This window comes from Coregonus lavaretus (genome assembly GCF_964263955.1).
Source record: "Coregonus lavaretus genome assembly, chromosome: 2".
NCBI lineage: Eukaryota > Metazoa > Chordata > Actinopteri > Salmoniformes > Salmonidae > Coregonus > Coregonus lavaretus.
In genome coordinates this window covers 76,661,282-76,684,485 of record NC_139989.1, presented here as the reverse complement: position 1 = coordinate 76,684,485, position 23,204 = coordinate 76,661,282, and the positions used below count along the sequence as shown (strand labels likewise).

At 40.4% G+C, this 23,204-nt stretch overlaps 1 protein-coding gene across 1 annotated transcript in view; it reads left to right on the top strand.

Annotated features, from left to right (window-relative positions):
* Positions 1 to 3,726: 3,726 nt before the first annotated feature.
* LOC311140543 (NLR family CARD domain-containing protein 3-like) overlaps positions 3,727 to 23,204 on the top strand; it is a 21,505-nt gene continuing 2,027 nt past the window's right edge. The window contains exons 1-8 of the mRNA XM_084175644.1: positions 3,727 to 3,784; positions 16,248 to 16,364; positions 16,787 to 16,871; positions 17,001 to 17,229; positions 17,618 to 19,406; positions 19,700 to 19,873; positions 21,321 to 21,489; positions 22,819 to 22,976. Of these exons, the coding sequence (XP_084031770.1) occupies positions 3,747 to 3,784; positions 16,248 to 16,364; positions 16,787 to 16,871; positions 17,001 to 17,229; positions 17,618 to 19,406; positions 19,700 to 19,873; positions 21,321 to 21,489; positions 22,819 to 22,976 (2,759 nt within the window). The 5' untranslated portion in view covers positions 3,727 to 3,746. The remainder of the gene's footprint in view (positions 3,785 to 16,247; positions 16,365 to 16,786; positions 16,872 to 17,000; positions 17,230 to 17,617; positions 19,407 to 19,699; positions 19,874 to 21,320; positions 21,490 to 22,818; positions 22,977 to 23,204) is intronic.

The window sequence follows — 23,204 nt, the reverse complement described above, 5'->3', positions numbered from 1 at the left end:
TGATATAAAAGTCAATATAATCAGCAATACAGGAAGATTCTGAGACACAATCACTTACTATTGGTCAGCCGTAGGGAACCGCCAACGTCTCAGGAGATATGTATTTTAGGCAGTAAGTAAAACTGCCTAGGCCTTGGACAATAGGTGGAGCAGGAGGAAGAATGGTGTTCCTGATTTTCAGAGGAATTCCCCTTTTTTCTTTAGAGCTTCAGATTGAGATTGTTGTTATTCTCCAATATGTTTTTCTTCAGTGAGCCACTCTGGATTCTCCAAGGGGAAAACTCCCTCTATTCTCCACTAGAGAGTTGGATCTCCATGCTTTTGCTGGGGATTGTCCACAGTTGGTATACATTTATTTGGTCCCCAAAATACCAAAATAAAAAGGTGTATTTGTCTAGTTTTAGCTGTCCCCAGTTAGCATCCATGTGGCTCATTTAAAAGTTTCACAAAAAAATACGTACTCCTGACGTTTCACCACAATAGGCTTCTTCAGACAATGGTACAAAAAGTAGCCAAACAAAGCCAAAGGAGAGTGATGAGCAGCAGCAGCATCATCAAACCAGCGAGGCCGCCGGCAAGCCCAACAGTGATGATGCTGCCGAGCTCCAGTTAGCTCCGTGTGCAGAGCCTACCCACCCTTCCACAAGTACCGCCAGGATAATGGCTCCACAGCCCCTTCCACCTCCGACTGTTCCTGACTATCTTGGAACAGAGGTGCCAGCCCAGATTAGCCTAGAATCCTACCGTAGCCATAGGTTTTTCTGTAAAAAAAAAAAGTCATTTAATAGCAACTGGTTAATAAGAAGAGAGTGTCTGGAATACTCGCTTACTGAAGATGCTGCATTGCTGAAAGTTCTGCGTGGGGTCCATCTATTGGGAGATGGCTAACTAGTCTGTATATTCCACTGATTCATATGGATACCAGTCCATACATTGGCTGTAAAAGTGGGTAAAACCTGACAAGCATATAACTGTAGCTATGTGGGTGTGTTTCAGCAGGGTGAGGTCAGAGAGATGCTTCCAAGTCAGTATTTTTCTCAACTCATAAAATCCTTTACACAATCTGATGGGATGAATGTTCAACCCCATTTAAATGACCATAAAGTCTATATAGTACCTTTAAGTTAAGACGTCACAGATCTGTTCATGGCAAAGCAGTTCAATTAATGATATTAATTGATTCTTAAAGAATATAACTTATAAATCATGAGCCTCATCTTGAGGAGTCACCGGTGACAGTATTCATAAAGAGTAGGAGTACTGATCTGGGATCAGTTTAGCCTTTTAGATCATAATGAAACAGATTAAATGGACAGGGGGGACCTGATCCTAGATCAGCACTCCTCCTCTGGGAAACTGCATGTATGAAACCGAACACATAGTCGTAGTCTAGTTACAGCAGGTGTTTACTGCCATCTAGTGGAAGATACCAATAAAACACTTTATTATCAGGATGGGGAGACAGCTGAGCTGAAACAGAAAGTAAAGTTGTTCTTTTGTACAGGATCCATTTTAAGACGACTGAGCAGAAAACGCTATATGGAGTGAACAAAAAAATAAAGTGAGTATTTCTGAATAATAATCTATTCTAAAGGACAGAGTAAGAGAATGAATACCTGGAATGAGATAGTACTAGTTAGTAGAACTGCTACTTGAGCTGAGTTGCTGACAGACAGCAGTTTTCAAAGTGTTATCACATGTTATCAGTCAAACGTCTGGTAAAGATGGTGGAGGAGCTTTTAAATGATAGGTTTTGATGTTTATCTCAGGGTTTCTCAATCCTTTTGTTCTTGCCCAGCATTTACACACCTGATTCAACTAATCATCAGATATTTGAAGACAGTTTAATATTTGAGGCATACAAATGAACATTCTCAAATTAAAACCTTTTGGATTTGTAGGCCTGTTTACAATAATACAGTAATTCACATTTAATAGGAAAAAAACACAGCTAAACCTGGTGGACATTTAATTTAAGGACCAATGGAATGGTCTAAAACGTGCCAACTCTGCTCACCCGGGGAGCCGGCCAATGGAAAACGAATTTACCCAGTCACCGTTATAACTTTATTTCCTTATTTGGAATTGAAAGTAACTTTGTAGCCTACGCAGTTACAAAATGTCTGTTCAAACTGTGGCGCAAATGGAACATTAGAACAGTGGTGGAAAAAGTAAAGATTCCTTAATAAAAAATGACTCAAGTAAAAGTGAAAGCCACCCAGTAAAATACTACTTGAGTAAAAGTCTAAAAGTATTTGATTTTAAATATACTTAAGTATCAAAAGTAAATGTGTAATTGCTAAAATATACTTAAGTATCAAAAGTAAAAATAAAGTAGGAATAATTCAAATTAAAATGACTTATATGAAGCAAACCAGTACTAGTAACAAGTACTTTTGGGTGTCAGGGAAAATGTATGGAGTAAAAAGTACATAATTTTCTTTATGAATGTAGTGAAGTAAAAGTAAAAGTTGTTAAAAATATAAATAGTAAAGTACAGATATCCAAAAAAAACGACCTAAGTAGTACTTTAAAGTATTTTTACTTAAGTACTTTACACCAGTGCATTAGAAGACGGATAAATGTGTTGATTTTGAAAGAAAGACGGGCAGATTCTGCTAGGTAGGCTACGAACTATTATAAAGTTAGGTCGTCATCACAGTAGGTTTGAGCTACAGTATGATGACTTACCAACCTGATGGTCTCCGTTGGAAATGTTGTGGAAAATGTTGTACACTCAGTGTATTAAAATATATGACATAAACAACAAATTATATGCTCAGATTCACAAAATACATCTGGTTTCAGATCTAGAAGATTATCCTCTTCAATAGTAATATCATAAATTCTGACCAGTAACTTACCGGGGGTCAATGGTCCCTGATTTATCACTAAAATATATAGGATGATCCATAGATATGTCACTCTTCATGGACATATGACTTGGTACTGGAGAGGCTGATCTCCGAGTTTGGTTGGAGATTCTGGAAAACAAAATAAATGACCATGAAACTACATTTTAAACTATATCAAAATTATATTTCAATAGATAAAATACATTACATAAAGCATTAAAATATATGCCATTACATAAAGCAACAAACATGCAGCTCTAGCAGGGCAGGAATTTGACGAACTGACTTGTTGGAAAGGTGGCATCCTATGACGGTGCCACGTTGAAAGTCACCTATGCATCGTTTTTCAAAACATAGTGAACCTGGAGGCAAAAAACGAACCCCACATTCTAACTAAATGTTGTTTATTAGCACTCAAATCTATCAATGGCATTTTCGGCACAATTTGGTGAAAGCCCCAAAGCGTTCAGAAAGCCTCTGATTCCCTTCACTAGTGGACACCCCCATGAGTGTCTTTCAGAACCCCTCCTAAAACCACCTGTTTCGTTTTGGTTGTTGTTAGGGACTCTTTGTTAGTTACTTCTTCTGTTTGAGAGACAATGTTTTATTTCTTGTTGAGGAATGTAACAATGTTCATGTGATTAAATTAAATCACCCGATTATTTGCATATGTCTGTTAGTAAATGTTTTATTTCTAAGAGATCATGAGTAAAAGAGAACAATTGACATTCTAGAATGAGTTGTCACTGTGTTCACCACAACCAACATGCTGCATCTCTGTTTAGGGGTCAGTGGTCTAAAATGAGTCTCTCTGGGGAGAGAGAGGAGGGGGTTCCTGCCTCTAAAATGAGTCTCTCTGGGGAGAGAGAGGAGGGGGACCCTGCCTCTAAAATGGGTCTCTCTGGGGGACATGACACCAAAGCTAAGAGGTGAGATGACAATTTAATGAAGAATGTATTAATTTTATTTACAAAATAGATAGCTATTTTAAGATGAATGCACTTACTGTAAATCGCTCTGGATAAGAGCATCTGCTAAATCAGGAGTTCTCAATCCTGGGTCCGCAGAGGTACTGCAGGGGTTCTGCAGCACCCTGACTGGACTCGTTGCAATGGAAGACATTTGATAGAATTTTCACGACACGACCACTTTGCCTACTCTTCATTATTGCCAAATATAATGGAATGCATATTTTTTTTAACCAATTCTGATGGTTGTTACAAGCAGAATTTTGACAATATTACCATTATACCAACACACTCTTCACACCCGTTTAACAACTCTAAATAGCTTTGGCATCGTAGGCATCAGGGTCCCTTGTCAATAATGTTGCCTACAACTTTGCATACAATGTTCATTTTCATCGAACACATATGTCGCCCTAGATGCCTTCAATTGACCAATTTATAGCCATGGCCAATTTAGGATTCTTTTTTAACAACGTGATGTTGCGCTCCAAAGGGATAACTTGAAATAACATGATGTAGGTAATTAAATAATCAAAAGAAAAACGTGTTTATTATACACTTAGAAAATAAGGTTCCTTATAGAACCAAAAAGGCTTCTATCACTTCCTTAATATATGGAACCACTAAAAGTTAGATATATTTTGGGGTTCAGTGAAGAAGAACCTCTAGAGTTCTGATCAACGAAAGGTGAATGTTTTGAGGATGTGAACCCAGCAGCCTTCCAGTGGTCAGATCAAGCCCGCCCGTTTTTTCCAGCGCCCGGCCCGTGATTCGAACCAGCCACCTTTCTGCCATAGGTCCAACTCCTGCCACAGCTCCAACTCCTTAGCCGCTGGGCAAAAACCTGAGTTTAGCTTCAGAAATAAGCATGAGTTAATCTGCCAAACCGAAGACAAAATGCTATGCATTCATTTATACCCATAAGAGTAAAATGTCTTAATTCTCAGCACTTATACGACCAATTTTCTACTCTGAGATACAGTGGGGAAAAAAAGTATTTAGTCAGCCACCAATTGTGCAAGTTCTCCCACTTAAAAAGATGAGAGAGGCCTGTAATTTTCATCATAGTTACACGTCAACTATGACAGACAAAATTAGAAAAAAAAATCCAGAAAATCACATTGTAGGATTTTTTATGAATTTATTTGCAAATTATGGTGGAAAATAAGTATTTGGTCAATAACAAAAGTTTCTCAATACTTTGTTATATACCCTTTGTTGGCAATGACACAGGTCAAACGTTTTCTGTAAGTCTTCACAAGGTTTTCACACACTGTTGCTGGTATTTTGGCCCATTCCTCCATGCAGATCTCCTCTAGAGCAGTGATGTTTTGGGGCTGTCGCTGGGCAACACAGACTTTCAACTCCCTCCAAAGATTTTCTATGGGGTTGAGATCTGGAGACTGGCTAGGCCACTCCAGGACCTTGAAATGCTTCTTACGAAGCCACTCCTTCGTTGCCCGGGCGGTGTGTTTGGGATCATTGTCATGCTGAAAGACCCAGCCACGTTTCATCTTCAATGCCCTTGCTGATGGAAGGAGATTTTCACTCAAAATATCACGATACATGGCCCCATTCATTCTTTCCTTTACACGGATCAGTCGTCCTGGTCCCTTTGCAGAAAAACAGCCCCAAAGCATGATGTTTCCACCCCCATGCTTCACAGTAGGTATGGTGTTCTTTGGATGCAACTCAGCATTCTTTGTCCTCCAAACACGACGAGTTGAGTTCTTACCAAAAAGTTCTATTTTGGTTTCATCTGACCATATGACATTCTCCCAATCCTCTTCTGGATCATCCAAATGCACTCTAGCAAACTTCAGACGGGCCTGGACATGTACTGGCTTAAGCAGGGGGACATGTCTGGCACTGCAGGATTTGAGTCCCTGGCGGCGTAGTGTGTTACTGATGGTAGGCTTTGTTACTTTGGTCCCAGCTCTCTGCAGGTCATTCACTAGGTCCCCCCATGTGGTTCTGGGATTTTTGCTCACCGTTCTTGTGATCATTTTGACCCCACAGGGTGAGATCTTGCGTGGAGCCCCAGATCGAGGGAGATTATCAGTGGTCTTGTATGTCTTCCATTTCCTAATTTTTGTTCCCACAGTTGATTTCTTCAAACCAAGCTGCTTACCTATTGCAGATTCATTCTTCCCAGCCTGGTGCAGGTCTACAATTTTGTTTCTGGTGTCCTTTGACAGCTCTTTGGTCTTGGCCATAGTGGAGTTTGGAGTGTGACTGTTTGAGGTTGTGGACAGGTGTCTTTTATACTGATAACAAATTCCAACAGGTGCCATTAATACAGGTAACGAGTGGAGGACAGAGGAGCCTCTTAAAGAAGAAGTTACAGGTCTGTGAGAGCCAGAAATCTTGCTTGTTTGTAGGTGACCAAATACTTATTTTCCACCATAATTTGCAAATAAATTCATAAAAAATCCTACAATGAGATTTTCTGGATTTTTTTTTCTCAATTTGTCTGTCATAGTTGACGTGTACCTATGATGAAAATTACAGGTCTCTCTCATCTTTTTAAGTGGGAGAACTTGCACAATTGGTGGCTGACTAAATACTTTTTTTCCCCACTGTACTTTGTGGATATGGGCCCAGATCTCAAAATATTGTTATAAAAAAACTTTGAATGTTTGTTTTACATTAAAAAAAATATATATATATATATTACTAATGTAAGCCACTGTAAAGACTGGGGAATAGTTTATTGTGTGGCAGTGCTCATGTCCGCGTTCTGGAACTGTCCGCGTCCACATACGGTTTGGCGCCAAGCAGATTGTCCAGTTGCGCGCAGAGTGGGCTGAGGTGATCTCGGGGAATAACGACGGAGTTCGTTACAGTGTTGAGACGCCGAAGTTTCTTGTTCAATTAGCTTTTTTTGCGTAATGGTCAGTGACAGTATGAGTGTAGCCAGATCCTTTTCACTCGCTATCCTTGTTTCATCTTGTGGTTCACCGGATTCGTCATCATCCTCGAGGGACAGACGAACGACCTGCTAGTTAGCCAAGCTAGTCGGTACAGCTAGCTAAGCTAGCTACTCTACCAGCAGCATCCTAGTTATCCTAGCTACCACTACATCATCACCGGCTGCCTGCATTTCTTGTGGACCGATGAAGCTCCAGGGTTGTTTCTTCCACCTGTTAAATACCGTGGAGGGCTTCTCCCTCTCTTGTTGACGGATGCTGGCTACCTACCATCCCTCTGTCCGGTTCTCCTCTTCACTAGATGGACGGTAACTTTAGTGTTTAACCCCTCTGTGTCCAAGGACTGAACCTTTTGAATATTATTTTCGGGGCGCCTCAAGTTACATTTTTTCCAACGTTTATTTCTGATAAAATTAGTTCATTGCATCCGCCATGGAGCCCAGTTTCATAATATTACCTTCTATCCCTGGTTATGAAGTAATCGCGAAAAAACAGGCCTTATGTTTGGGCATTTTTCCCCCTGCCAGCTCCTATTCAATCAATCAATTTTATTTTATATAGCCCTTCTTACATCAGCTAATATCTCGAAGTGCTGTACAGAAACCCAGCCTAAAACCCCAAACAGCTAGTAATGCAGGTGTAAAAGCATGGTGGCTAGGAAAAACTCCCTAGAAAGGCCAAAACCTAGGAAGAAACCTAGAGAGGAACCAGGCTATGAGGGGTGGCCAGTCCTCTTCTGGCTGTGCCGGGTGGAGATTATAACAGAACCATGCCAAGATGTTCAAAAATGTTCATAAGTGACAAGCATGGTCAAATAATAATCAGGAATAAATCTCAGTTGGCTTTTCATAGCCGATCATTAAGAGTTGAAAACAGCAGGTCTGGGACAGGTAGGGGTTCCATAACCGCAGGCAGAACAGTTGAAACTGGAATAGCAGCAAGGCCAGGCGGACTGGGGACAGCAAGGAGTCACCACGGCCGGTAGTCCCGACGTATGGTCCTAGGGCTCAGGTCTCTCAGTTGGCTTTTCATAGCCGATCATTAAGAGTTGAAAACAGCAGGTCTGGGACAGGTAGGGGTTTCGTAACCGCAGGCAGAACAGTTGAAACTGGAATAGCAGCAAGGCCAGGCGGACTGGGGACAGCAAGGTGTCATCATGCCCGGTAGTCCTGACGTATGGTCCTAGGGCTCAGGTTCTCAGAGAGAAAGAGAGAACGAGAGAATTAGAGAGAGCATACTTAAATTCACACAGGACACTGGATAAGACAGGAGAAGTACTCCAGGTATAACCAACTAACCCCAGCCCCCCGACACATAAACTACTGCAGCATAAATACTGGAGGCTGAGACAGGAGCGGTCCGGAGACACTGTGGCCCCATCCGAAGAAACCCCCGGACAGGGCCAAACAGGAAGGATATAACCCCACCCACTCTGCCAAAGCACAGCCCCCGCACCACTAGAGGGATATCCTCAACCACCAACTTACAATCCTGAGACAAGGCCGAGTATAGCCCACAGAGGTCTCCACCACAGCACAAACCAAGGGGGGGCGCCAACCCAGACAGGAAGATCACGTCAGTAACTCAACCCACTCAAGTGACGCACCCCTCCCAGGGACGGCATGAAAGAGCACCAGCAAGCCAGTGACTCAGCCCCTGCAACAGGGTTAGAGGCAGAGAACCCCAGTGGAGCGGGGAACCGGCCTGGCAGAGACAGCAAGGGCTGTTCGTTGCTCCAGAGCCTTTCCGTTCACCTTCACACTCCTGGGCCAGACTACACTCAATCATATGACCTACTGAAGAGATAAGTCTTCAGTAAAGACTTAAGGGTTGAGACCGAGTCTGCGTCTCTCACATGGGTAGGCAGACTGTTCCATAAAAATGGAGATCTATAGGAGAAAGCCCTGCCTCCCGCTGTTTGCTTAGAAATTCTAGGGACAATTAGGAGGCCTGCGTCTTGTGACCGTAGCGTACGTATTGGTATGTACGGCAGGACCAACTCGGAAATATAGGTAGGAGCAAGCCCATGTAACGCTTTATAGGTTAACAGTAAAACCTTGAAATCAGCCCTTGCCTTAACAGGAAGCCAGTGTAGGGAAGCTAGCACTGGAGTAATATGATCAAATTTCTTGGTTCTAGTCAGGATTCTAGCAGCCGTATTTAGCACTAACTGAAGTTTATTAAGTGCTTTATCCGGGTAGCCGGAAAGTAGAGCATTGCAGTAGTCTAACCTAGAAGTAACAAATGCATGGATTAATTTTTCTGCATCATTTTTGGACAGAAAATTTCTGATTTTTGCAATGTTACGTAGATGGAAAAAAGCTGTCCTTGAAACAGTCTTGATATGTTCGTCAAAAGAGAGATCAGGGTCAAGAGTAACGCCGAGGTCCTTCACAGTTTTATTTGAGACGACTTTACAACCATCAAGATGAATTGTCAGATTTAACAGAAGATCTCTTTGTTTCTTGGGACCTAGAACAAGCATCTCTGTTTTGTCCGAGTTTAAAAGTAGAAAGTTTTCAGCCATCCACTTCCTTATGTCTGAAACACAGGCTTCTAGCGAGGGCAATTTTGGGGCTTCACCATGTTTTATTGAAATCTACATCTGTGTTTCATCCGCATAGCAGTGAAAGTTAACATTATGTTTTCGAATAACATCCCCAAGAGGTAAAATATATAGTGAAAACAATAGTGGTCCTAAAACGGAACCTTGAGGAACACCGAAATGTACAGTTGATTTGTCGGAGGACAGACCATTCACAGAGACAAACTGATATCTTTCCGACAGGTAAGATCTAAACCAGGCCAGAACTTGTCCGTGTAGACCAATTTGGGTTTCCAGTCTCTCCAAAAGAATGTGGTGATCGATGGTGTCAAAGGCAGCACTAAGGTCTAGTAGCACGAGGACAGATGCAGAGCCTCGGTCTGACGCCATTAAAAGGTCATTTACCACCTTCACAAGTGCAGTCTCAGTGCTATGATGGGGTCTAAAACCAGACTGAAGCATTTCGTATACATTGTTTGTCTTCAGAAAGGCAGTGAGTTGCTGCGCAACAGCTTTTTCAAAAAATTTTGAGAGGAATGGAAGATTCGATATAGGCCGATAGTTTTTTATATTTTCCGGGTCAAGGTTTGGCTTTTTCAAGAGAGGCTTTATCACTGCCACTTTTAGTGAGTTTGGTACACATCCGGTGGATAGAGAGCTGTTTATTATGTTCAACATAGGAGGGCCAAGCACAGGAAGCAGCTCCTTCAGCAGTTTAGTAGGAATAGGATCCAGTATGCAGCTTGAAGGTTTAGAGGCCATGATTATTTTCATCATTGTGTCAAGAGATATTGTACTAAAACACTTAAGTGTCTCTCCCGATCCCAGGCCCTCGCAGAGCTGTGCAGATCCAGGACAGCTAAGCCCTGGAGGAATACGCAGATTCAAAGAGGAGTCCGTAATTTGCTTTCTAATGGTCATGATCTTTTCCTCAAAGAAGTTCATGAATTTATTACTGCTGAAGTGAAAGCCATCCTCTCTTGGGGAATGCTGCTTTTTAGTTAGCTTTGCAACAGTATCAAAAATAAATTTTGGATTGTTCTTATTTTCCTCGATTAAGTTGGAAAAGTAGGATGATCGAGCAGCAGTGAGGGCTCTTCGGTACTGCACGGTACTGTCTTTCCAAGCTAGTCGGAAGACTTCCAGTTTGGTGTGGCGCCATTTCCGTTCCAATTTCCTGGAAGCTTGCTTCAAAGCTCGGGTATTTTCTGTATACCAGGGAGCTAGTTTCTTATGACAAATGTTTTTCGTTTTTAGGGGTGCAACTGCATCTAGGGTATTGCGCAAGGTTAAATTGAGTTCCTCAGTTAAGTGGTTAACTGATTTTTGTCCTCTGACGTCCTTGGGTAGGCAGAAGGAGTCTGGAAGGGCATCAAGGAGTTTTTGTGTTGTCTGAGAATTTATAGCACGACTTTTGATGCTCCTTGGTTGGGGTCTGAGCAGATTATTTGTTGCGATTGCAAACGTAATAAAATGGTGGTCCGATAGTCCAGGATTTTGTGGAAAAACATTAAGATCTACAACATTTATTCCATGGGACAAAACTAGGTCCAGAGTATGACTGTGGCAGTGAGTAGGTCCAGAGACATGTTGGACAAAACCCACTGAGTCGATGATGGCTCCGAAAGACTTTTGGAGTGGGTCTGTGGACTTCTCCATGTGAATATTAAAATCACCAAAAATTAGAATATGATCTGCTATGACTACAAGGTCTGATAGGAATTCAGGAAACTCAGAGAGGAACGCTGTATATGGCCCAGGAGGCCTGTAAACAGTAGCTATAAAAAGTGATTGAGTAGGCTGCATAGATTTCATGACTAGAAGCTCAAAAGACAAAAACGCCATTTTTTTTTTTGTAAATTGAAATTTGCTATCGTAAATGTTAGCAACACCTCCGCCTTTGCGGGATGCACGGGGAATATGGTCACTAGTGTAACCAGGAGGTGAGGCCTCATTTAACACAGCAAATTCATCAGGCTTAAGCCATGTTTCAGTCAGGCCAATCACATCAAGATTATGATCAGTGATTAGTTCATTGACTATGACTGCCTTTGAAGTGAGGGATCTAACATTAAGTAACCCTATTTTGAGATGTGAGGTATCACGATCTCTTTCAATAATGGCAGGAATGGAGGAGGTCTTTATCCTAATAAGATTGCTAGGGTGAACACCGCCATGTTTAGTTTTGCCCAACCTAGGTCGAGGCACAGACACAGTCTCAATGGGTATGGCTGAGCTGACTACACTGACTGTGCTATTGGCAGACTCCACTAAGCTGGCAGGTTGGCTAACAGCCTGCTGCCTGGCCTGCACCCTATTTCACTGTGGGGCTAGAGGAGTTAGAGCCCTATCTATGTTGGTAGATAAGAGGAGAGCACCCCTCCAGCTAGGATGGAGTCCGTCACTCCTCAGCAGGTCAGGCTTGGTCCTGTTTGTGGGTGAGTCCCAGAAAGAGGGCCAATTATCCACAAATTTTATCTTTTGGGAGGGGCAGAAAACAGTTTTCAACCAGCGATTGAGTGCTGAGACTATGCTGTAGAGCTCGTCACTTCCCCTAACTGGGAGGGGGCCAGAGACAATTACTCGATGCCGACACATCTTTCTAGCTGATTTACACGCTGAAGCTATGTTGCACTTGGTGACCTCTGACTGTTTCATCCTAACATCGTTGGTGCCGACGTGGATAACAATATCTCTATACTCTCTACACTCGCCAGTTTTAGCTTTAGCCAGCACCATCTTTAGATTAGCCTTAACGTCGGTAGCCCTGCCCCCTGGTAAACAGTGTATGATCGCTGGGTGATTCGTTTTAAGTCTAATACTACGGGTAATGGAGTCGCCAATGACTAGGGTTTTCAATTTGTCAGAGCTAATGGTGGGAGCCTTCGGCGTCTCAGACCCCGTAACGGGAGGAGTAGAGACAAGAGAAGACTCAGACTCAGACTCCGACTCGCTACATAATGGGGAAAACCGGTTGAACGTTTCTGTCGGCTGAATGAGCGACACCGGTTGAGCATTCCAACAGTATTTCCCTCCAGAAGCCATGAGAAAGTTGTCCGGCTGCGGGGACTGTGCGGGGGGATTTATACTAACGTTACTGTCTGTACTTACTGGTGGCACAGACGCTGTTTCTTCCTTTCCTACACTGAAATTACCCTTGCCTAACGATTGCGTCTGAAGCTGGGCTTGTAGCACAGCTATTCTCGCCGTAAGGCGATCGTTCTCCTGTATATTATGAGTACAGCGACTGCAATTAGAAGACATCATGTTAATGTTACTACTTAGCTTCGGCTGTTGAAGATGTTGACGAACCATGTCCAGATAATGCGTCCGGAGTGAAAAAGTTGAATAAGGGAAAAAAGTTGCGATGGAAAAAAGGAAAATAAAGTAAAGTTGGCAGCTAAAACGCACAGGAAAATGACTCTTCTGTCTCGGGATAAAACGTCCGGGGTGAAAAAGTTTAACGAAAAAAGATGAGTGAGGACAAAACTAAAAAGTTGGTAAATTTGTTGAACACAGAGATTGATTAAACGTTTATTAAAAGTAAAACGTGAATAGTTTGGCAGGTAGCCAAGTAGCAACAAACAGCACAGCAGCACGGAGACAATGCGGAAGCGAGACGGAAGTCACGTGTGTGTCACAATGTTACCAGTCTATCTTCACACAGACGACCTTGACTATTAGTTCTACTGTAGGTTTACCTCAGGTAACTTATTATTTACAAGGTTATGGATACTTGGTGAGCGTTAACCCTGTAGGTTTACCTCAGGTAACTTATTGTTAACAAGGTTATGGCTACTTGGTGAGCGCGCACACTGTTCACCTGAGTATATGTTGTGGTGAGCCACAGGCTAAGAGGTGATGTCTGGCGCAAAGCCATCAAACGTTAAACATTTTCTGGTCATGGTTAAACATATTTGTTTTAAGAAAAAAGTGTACAATATAAACAAAACGCATGTCCCTGTCCTCTTTTTCAAGATGTGGCAGATTTAAACAGCCAGAAGACATTTTTTAATTAAGAAATAACAATTTTTCTGATGACTTGTTGTTTCTAAATGGCTGCTGGGTAATTTGATATGCATCGAAATCTTCGTTCGTAGGCATCAAATTGAGCGAATGCTGCGCAGGTTCACTGAATTGCAAACCAAATGGATATAATGGGGTGATTGTTGTCTAATCGGGTTGTCTAGCTAATTGATTTGTAGATCTGACGCAGTTGCTACCTCAGATTATGAGCCTAGCAAGTGTCATATAGCTCAGTTGGTAGAGCATGGCGCTTGCAACGGCAGGGTTGTGGGTTCATTTCCCACGGGGGGCCAGTATGAAAATGTATGCACTCACTAACTGTAAGTCGCTCTGGATAAGAGCGACTGCTAAATATGTAAAATGTAAATGTAAAAATGTAATGAATGAGTTATGTAGTACCCACCGATGGCCAAAGGGAGGCGCAAGAGTGCTATAAACCCATACAGTTTTTTTGCCATAAAAACCCTTAAACTAACAATCAATCAAATGTATTTATATAGCCCTTTTTACACCAGCAGATGTCACAAAGTGCTATACAGAAACTCTTACCCTACTTATAACCTATTTTAGCCGTAACCCCTAATTGTAGGGAAGGGGAGCCTAGAACACTTTTAGAAACTATGTTAGTAATAATATTATATTAGTAAATACAATTATAGTATTAAATTGCGTTTTGATAATTTTGTTGTTATTTTATTATATGTATAATTGCAAGACAGAACACTTGATAAATAAGACACATTTGTTTTATTTTTCAAATGTGGTTTGAATTGGGTGACCTAGTAACCTCTGTGTGAAAGTCCAGCAATTGGCGTGGGGCAGGTTTGAGACTGATCTAATACACTTTATTTCTCAGCTGCCTCACCAATGTCTGTACGTGAATTAATAACTTTTAAGAGCTAAATATTTCCAATAGATGGCAGCATAAGACCGCGAAGCATCAGTTATAGGCTACAAGCAGCAATATGATTGACATAAAATAGGATGCAACCAAAAACTATGTGTCCCATGATTTTCTGAAATGGTCACGCATTACTTTAGTTAGCTATATATCTCGCATTAGGCCTGTGATGCTTTTGGAAGAGCAATTAAATAGTGACTATAGCAGGTGTTAAACCCCGGGTAAATAATCACTAGTCAGATGCTCCAACCTCAACCCTAGTATACATGCATTTTTAAATATCTAATATTACGATTAAACAACCTCGGAATAGATAAGACAAGAGTGCGTCTTCCAGCCCGCCAATAAATTAGATTGTGCAACCCTCGCGATTAGCAAATGTACCTCAACATGCCCCTCGCTTGTGCTAGAAGGCAGAGTGCTCGCTGCTGGTTGATGATTCTGACAATGAATGTACTAGGATAATACGTTTTTCTCAACCAGAGGTGACTAAATTAATGTTCAGGGTTATTGATAATCGTTATAGTAATGAAGTAGAATTTCAAAACATGAGCATAAAAACAGCTAATAATAAACATGAATCATCATTATATTATTTCACAGTAATCTGTTAAATGCTTTTTCAGTCGTTCCTCTTGCGTTAGCAGTGTGGAAAGGGACAGTAAAAAGCGTGTGCAGGAGTTTTCCTGTGAGGGGGAGTGGTGGTGTATGCAGGGAGAAAACTAAACTAACCTTCTGAAATGTCATTCATGGTCTTATGCTGCCATCTATTGGAATTATTTAGCAACTGCAGTAGTACTGAATAAAGTATATCCTTACTAAAGGAGTAATTACTCAGAATTGCAAAATATGACATTTTCTAGTTCATTTTACCACTTACAACCATAAAATAACCATTTATAGCATAACAAACAATGAAACTGACATAAACCAAAAGCACCATACATTTAGTTAACTATATATATATATATATATATATATATATATATATATACTATTTATTTAGATGGGTGACATTATCTGCCAAAGTAACACCACTGTAGATAAAGAAGAGCTCTCCAGTAGGTGAACCAAAACATTCAAAGGTAATTTTCTCAAAATTGAGGTTACAAGTTTATCATCTTTCAAAGCAGAATTACTTTCCCATTGTTCCTCAACTGTAGTGTATGATATACCTTTTTCTAGCTGAGTCTCTACATTTATCCAATGTAAAAAAAACACATTTCAAACTATGCTACATAAAATCGAATCGAGCCGGTCGGTCACATTTGACTGTGTCAAACCTAGCTGTATTACTTATTTCTCTGAGAGTGAGGCAGATATATTATTACAGTGTAAAACCTAGCTGTATTACTTATTTCTCTGAGAGTGAGGCAGATATATATTATTACTGTGTAAAACCTAGCAGTACTACTTATTTCTCTGAGAGTGAGGTAGATATATATTATTACTGTGTAAAACCTAGTAGTACTACTTATTTCTCTGTGAGTGAGGCAGATATGTATTATTACTGTGTAAAACCTAGTAGTATTACTTATTTCTCTGAGAGTGAGGCAGATATATTATTACTGTGTAAAACCTAGCAGTACTACTTATTTCTCTCTGAGAGTGAGGCAGATATATTATTACTGTGTAAAACCTAGCAGTACTACTTATTTCTCTGAGAGTGAGGCAGATATATATTATTACTGTGTGAAACCTAGCAGTACTACTTATTTATCTGTGAGTGAGGCAGATATATAGCATTTTGCAAAAAAACATGATTATTTATCTCTCTGAAATGAATCCATCAAGTGATAGATTTTAAACAAACACATGTCTGTCATTGAACAATCCCATACCATGATTAGATAGTGAAAAAACACACCAATCTCTTTCATAATTTCTTTAAACTATAAAAGCTAATTTACCAACATTTCTGAAAATGGATATATAGCGTTTTGGAATGAAACTCTTGTTATGTTTCCCCATCTGAGCTCAGAGTAGATGAGAGAGGTAATGTTTGTCTCTGTTGTATTGAAGCCCAATCAAGCAGGAGAGACCAGCCTCCCCTGTACCCAGCTGTGTGTCCATGAAGAGTGACTGGTCTATGCATCGTCCTATATACTTCAGAGAGGGAGACTTTTCTACTGAACAAAGGTAAGAAGAACTCATGGGTCATGGTCAGTGAGTTAAACAACACTGTCTCTAGTCATTTCTCCTCTCCCATTTTCCCATTTATTTTTGTTGTTTTCATAATCAATAGGCTAATCCTTTTTTCCATTTTCATAGTCCTGAAACAATATTAAACAAAAACAACATTCCCTCCCTGTGTGTGTGTTTGTGTGTGTGTGTGTGTGTGTGTGTGTGTGTGTGTGTGTGTCAGTGTGTGTGTGAGTGTGTGTGTGAGTGTGTGTGTGAGTGTGTGTGTGTGTGTGTGTGTGTGTGTGTGTGTGTGTGTGTGTGTGTGTGTGTGTGTGTGTGTGTGTGTGTGTGTGTGTGTGTGTGTGTGTGTGTGTGTGTGTGTGTGTGTGTGTGTACTCCCTGGATGAGGAGATGTAATCTCATGGTTTTGTCCACAGAAATCAACAGGAGAGATCAGAGTCAGAGATTCTCAGTAGTCAGTCTTCCCAGAGTCATCAAACAGACCTGGACTCCATATTCAGTGTATGTGGTCCTGTTATGTATATTTGTTTTTGTTTACCTCAAGTAAAGTTGATCTGTCAATCATTCATTAATGTGTTAATGAGAAAGCATTTAGTCTCTTGCTTAACTTATTTACTTGATTTATTTCAGTTGCTTGAAGAGAATATTATGACATTTGTGAAGAACGAGCTGAAGATGTTCAAGAGGATTCTTAGTCCAGAACTCCCAGAAGGCTTTGAGAGTCAGAAGCAGGATAAGGAAGTGGTGGATGCTGAAGATGAGAAGCAGGAGAGCAGTGCCAGAGAGGGGGCTCTGAAGATCACACTGCACGTCCTGAGGAAAATGAACCAGAAGGAGCTTGCTGACACACTGGAGAAAAGTAAGAGCTGTCTGCCTCATGTTGAATACTCTTTTATAACATTTAAAAGCTGTAGCTAAAGTACAGCTAAAGTAGCTCAATGATATTGTAGCAGCCTTAACACAACACCTAGTGACCTCATCAAGTAGCAGCAGGTATGTGTTGTGTTGTGTTGTGTTGAGAGAGAGAGAGAGAGAGAGAGAGAGAGAGAGAGAGAGAGAGAGAGAGAGAGAGAGAGAGAATAATCAGTCAATCCAGTGTGTAATGCATTATGAAAACATTTACAGATTTATACAGTCAGTTAAGAGAATAAATGATTATAATTAAAACTTTATAAGACAGTCTTACAATACTGTAGGCATTAAAACAGACGTAATATTAATATCCTCTGTGTTATTTCTTCATTCAGATGAGCTTGCTGTGATTTGCCAACGTGAACTCAAATCTAATCTAAAGAATAAGTTTCAATGTGTATTTGAGGGGATCGCTAAACAAGGAAATCCAACACTTCTCAATAAGATCTACACAGAGCTCTACATAACAGAGGGTGGAACAGGAGAGGTCAATAATGAACATGAGCTGAGACAGATTGAGACAACAACCAGGAAACAAGCAAGACCAGAGACTGCAGTCAAATGTAACGACATCTTCAAACCCTTAACTGGACAAGACAAACTTATCAGAACTGTGCTGACAAAGGGAGTCGCTGGCATTGGAAAAACAGTCTCTGTGCAGAAGTTCATTCTGGACTGGGCTGAAGGAAAAGCAAATCAGGATGTCCAATTTGTATTTTCATTCCCTTTTCGGGAGCTGAATTTGATGAAAGGGGAAAAACACACTTTCATTGAACTTCTCAATCACTTCTCAAAGGAAATCAAAGAATCAAGAATCTCCATCTACGACAAGTACAAAGTTCTGTTCATCTTTGATGGTCTGGATGAGTGCCGACTGCCCTTAGACTTCCAGAAGAACAAGATCTGTTGTGACGTCACAAAGTCAACCTCAGTGGATGTTCTGCTGACAAATCTCATCAAGGGAAATCTGCTTCCCTCTGCTCTCCTCTGGATAACTACCCGACCTGCATCAGCCAATAAGATCCCTTCAGTGTGTGTTGACCAGGCGACAGAGGTACGAGGGTTCAATGACCCACAGAAGGATGAATATTTCAGGAAGAGATTCAGTGATCAGGACCTGGCCAGCAGAATCATCTCACACATAAAGACATCAAGGAGCCTCCACATCATGTGCCACATTCCAGTCTTCTGTTGGATTTCTGCAACAGTCCTTGAACACCTGCTGAAACATAAGAGAGAAGAGATGCCCAAGACTCTGACTGAGATGTACACACACCTTGTGGAGTTTCATACCAAACAGAAGAATGAAAAGTATCTTGGGAAAGAAGAGACAGGTCCACACTGGAATAAAGAGAGCATTCTGTCACTGGGAAAACTGGCTTTTCAACAGCTTGTGAATGGCAATCTGATTTTCTATGAAGAAGACCTGAAAGAGGCTGGCATTGATGTCAATGAAGCCTCTGTGTACTCAGGATTGTGCACACAGCTCTTTAAAGAGGAATGTGTGCTGTACCAGGACAAGGTGTACTGCTTCGTGCATCTGAGCATTCAGGAGTTTCTGGCTGCTGTATATGTGTTCCTCTCATTCATCAACAACAATGAGAATCTAATGGCAAAACCTCAATCAACCAGGAACTTTTTTGCGCTGTTCAGAGACAAGCCTGAAGTTACTTTCTACAAGAGTTCTGTGGATAAAGCCTTACAAAGTGAGACAGGAAACCTGGATCTTTTCCTCCGCTTCCTTCTGGGCCTCTCACTGGAGTCCAATCAGAAGCACTTACGAGGTCTACTGACAAAGACAAGAAGCAGCTCACAGAGCTATGAAGAAACAGTCAAGTACATCAAGGAGAAGATCAGGGAGAATCCCTCTCCAGAGAGGTGCATCAATCTGTTCCACTGTCTGAATGAACTGAATGACCATTCTCTAGTGGAGGAGATCCAAAGCTACCTGAGCTCAGGAAGTCTCTCAGAAGCCAAACTGTCACCTGCACAGTGGTCAGCTCTGGTCTTTGTGTTGCTGACTTCAGAAAAGGAGCTGGATGTGTTTGACCTGAAGAAATACTCCAGATCAGAGAAAGGTCTTCTGAGGCTGCTGCCAGTGGTCAAAGCCTCCAGAGCTGCTCTGTGAGTACATAAAATGACATTTAAGTACTAATCATCAGGAAGAAATATTCAGTTTAGACAAATATATATATTATAATATGTATATAATATATTATATTATATTAAAAAACTTACTGAATCAATGCATTGGTGTTCACATTAGTATAACAATATGACCATACAATTCTAGGATACAGAATATGAATCTATATGTTGTTTGAGAGAATAAACCAAATGCATCTGCCATTGTCCTTCTACACTACTGGTGTTAAATTAACAGTGTGTTTGTGAAATCATGATGATCTCTCTGTCAGGCTGTCAGGCTGTGGAGTCACAGAGGAAGGCTGTGCTTCTCTGGTCTCCGCTCTGAAGTCAAACCCCTCACACCTGAGAGAGCTGGATCTGAGTAACAATGACCTGAAGGATTCAGGAGTGAAGCTGCTCTCTGCTGGACTGGGGAATCCCCACTGTAAACTGGAGACTCTGAGGTCAGTATTCCTGTAGTTGGTCAACAAGTGATAACTGTTCACCAGATCCACATGTGTTTACCAGGCACACATAGTCCACACCATATGTGTTTGGACAGTGACGCTTACAGTTTTACATTTGGTGCTATGCTCCAGCATTTTGGATTTGAGATATAATGTTTCATATTAGGCAACAGAACAGAATGTCACCTTTTATTTGAGGATATTTCATACATATCTGTGTTACTGTTTAGAAATGAAATCACTTTATGTATCTAGTTCTCCCATTTGATAAAGTCTTAATAATTTGGACATATTCACTTATATTGTATTAAAGTAGTCATAAGTTTAGTATTTGGTCCCATATTCCTTACCCACAGTGATTACATCAAGCCTGTGATTCTACAAACTTGTTGAATGATTTTGCAGTTTGTCTTGGTTGTGTTTTGGATGATGTTTTTCCCAATAGAAACTGAATGGTGAATAATGTCCTGTCATTTTGGAGTCACTTCACTTGTATTGTCAGTAAGAATAGAAGATGTTTCTGAACACTTCTACATTCATGTGGATGCTACTATGATTATGAATAATCATTAATGAATCGTGAATGATGATGAATGAGAAAGTTACAGAGGAACAAGGATCATACCCCCTCTGTTATTGGTAATGATGAGAGGTTAGCATGTTTTGTTGTAGCCTCTTTAAATCTCTCACTCAATATTATTCATGATTCAATCATGATTTTTCTAAATCATGGCATCATCAGGATTAATTTAGTAATGTTTAGAAACATGTTATCTATTCACTTAGACAGAAAATTACTCCAGTCATCATCCACCATTCAGTTACTATTGGACAAAACATAACCCAAAACACAACCAAAACAAACTGCAAATGCAACCAACGAGTTTGGGACCAAATACTCAACTTTTGACTACTTTAATACACTATAAGTGAATTGGTCAGAATACTTATGACTTCTTCAAATAGGGGGACTAGATACATAACGTGCTTTCATTTCTAAACGCTGAAACAGATATGTATTAAAATACCCTCAAATAAAAGGTGACATTATATACTGTCACCTCATATGAAACATTTGATCTCAAATCCAAAATGCTGGAGTACAGAGCCACATTTAAAATGTTAAATTCACTGTCAAAATAGATATGGTGTGGACTGTATACTCAATACAATCTAAATCTGATACCTCACTGTCTGTCTTTTGACTGATACTGCTTTTTAAACTGGTCTGGTCAGTCTACTCAAATATTTGTAATATGCATATTTCTCTCTACAAGCAATACTTTGATAATTTGTCATTTCTAATAATGATACATTCAATTATGAACAGATATGGCAGGTTTCAGGTCACTGATATATCTTAATATGTAGATAATATATACTGCCAATATTTTCACCACCAAAGAATAGCAGTGTGGTTTTAATATGATTTGACTCTTTGCAGGCTGTCAGGCTGTCTAGTCACAGAGGAAGGCTGTGCTTCTCTGGTCTCAGCTCTGAAGTCAAACCCCTCACACCTGAGAGAGCTGGATCTGAGTAACAATGACCTGAAGGATTCAGGAGTGAAGCTGCTCTCTGCTGCACTGGGGAATCCCCACTGTAAACTGGAGACTCTGAGGTCAGTATTCCTGTAGTTGGTCAACAACTGATAACTGTTCACCAGATCCACATGTGTTTACCAGGCACACATAGTCCACACCATATGTGTTTGGACAATGAAGCTTACAGTTTTACATTTGGTGCTATGCTCCAGCATTTTGGATTTGAGATAGAATGTTTCATATGAGATGACAGTATATAATGTCACCGTTTATTTGACGTTTTTCATACATATTTGTTTTACTGTTTAGATACGAAAGCACTTTATATATCTAGTTCTCCCATTTGAAGAAGTCTTATTTATTTGGACAAATTCATTTAGTCAAAAGTTTAGTATTTGGTCCCATATTCCTTACCTGCAATGATTACATCAAGCTTGTGATTGTACAAACTTGTTGAATACATTTGCAGTTTGTCTTGGTTGTGTTTTGGATTATGTTTTTCCCAATAGAAAATGAATGGTGAATAATGTCCTGTCATGTTGGATTCACTTCACTTGTATTGTCAGTAAGAATAGAAGATGTTTCTGAACACTTCTACATTCATGTGGATGCTACTATGATTATGAATAATCATGAATGAATCGTGAATGATGATGAATGAGAAAGTTACAGAGGAACAAGGATCATACCCCCTCTGTTATTGGTAATGGTGAGAGGTTAGCATGTTTTGTTGTAGCCTCTGTAACTTTTTCATTCATAATTGTTCATGATTCATTCATGATTTTTATTAATCATGTCATCATCAGGATTCATTTAGTAGTGTTTAGAAACATGTTATCTACTCACTTAGACAGAATTAATCCAGTCATCATCCACCATTCAGTTACTATTGGGCAAAACATAACCCAAAACAAAACCAAAACAAACTGCAAATGTAACCAACGAGTTTACAACCAAATACTAAACTTTTGACTACTTTTATACACTATAAGTGAATTGGTCAGAATACTTATGATTTCTTCAAATGGGGGGACTAGATACATAAAGTGCTTTCATTTAAAATGTTAGCTTCTCTGTCAAAATAGATATGGTGTGGACTGTATACTCATACAATCTAAATCTGATACCTCACTGTCTGTCTTTTTACTGATACTGCTTTTTAAACTGCTCTGGTCAGTCTACTCAAATATTTGGACTATACATGTTTCTATCTACAAGCAATACTTTGATAATTTGTCATTTCTAATAATGATACATTAATTTATGAATAGATATGGCAGGTTTCAGGACACTGGTATAAATGAAAATGTTGAAAAAATATACTTCTATTATTTTCACCACCAAAGGATAGCAGTGTGGTTTTAATATGATTTGACTCTTTGCAGGCTGTCACACTGTCTAGTCACAGAGGAAGGCTGTGCTTCTCTGGTCTCAGCTCTGAAGTCAAACCCCTCACACCTGAGAGAGCTGGACCTGAGCTACAATCACCCAGGAGACTCAGGAGTCAGACTGCTCTCTGCTGGACTGGAGGATCCACACTGCAGACTGGAGAAACTCAAGTATGTAGAGGGTTTATGTCAATGTTCATATCAGACATGTTGGAGTTATCAGGCTAGTTAAAACAAACATTCTGACCACCACTTGGACTAAGTTATATAAAGACTGTGTGTGTGTGTGTGTGTGTGTGTGTGTGCAGTTTGTGTGTGTGTGTGAGTGTCCAGTGGACACACACACACACACACACACACACTGGACACATACACACAAAGGACACACAAACACACACA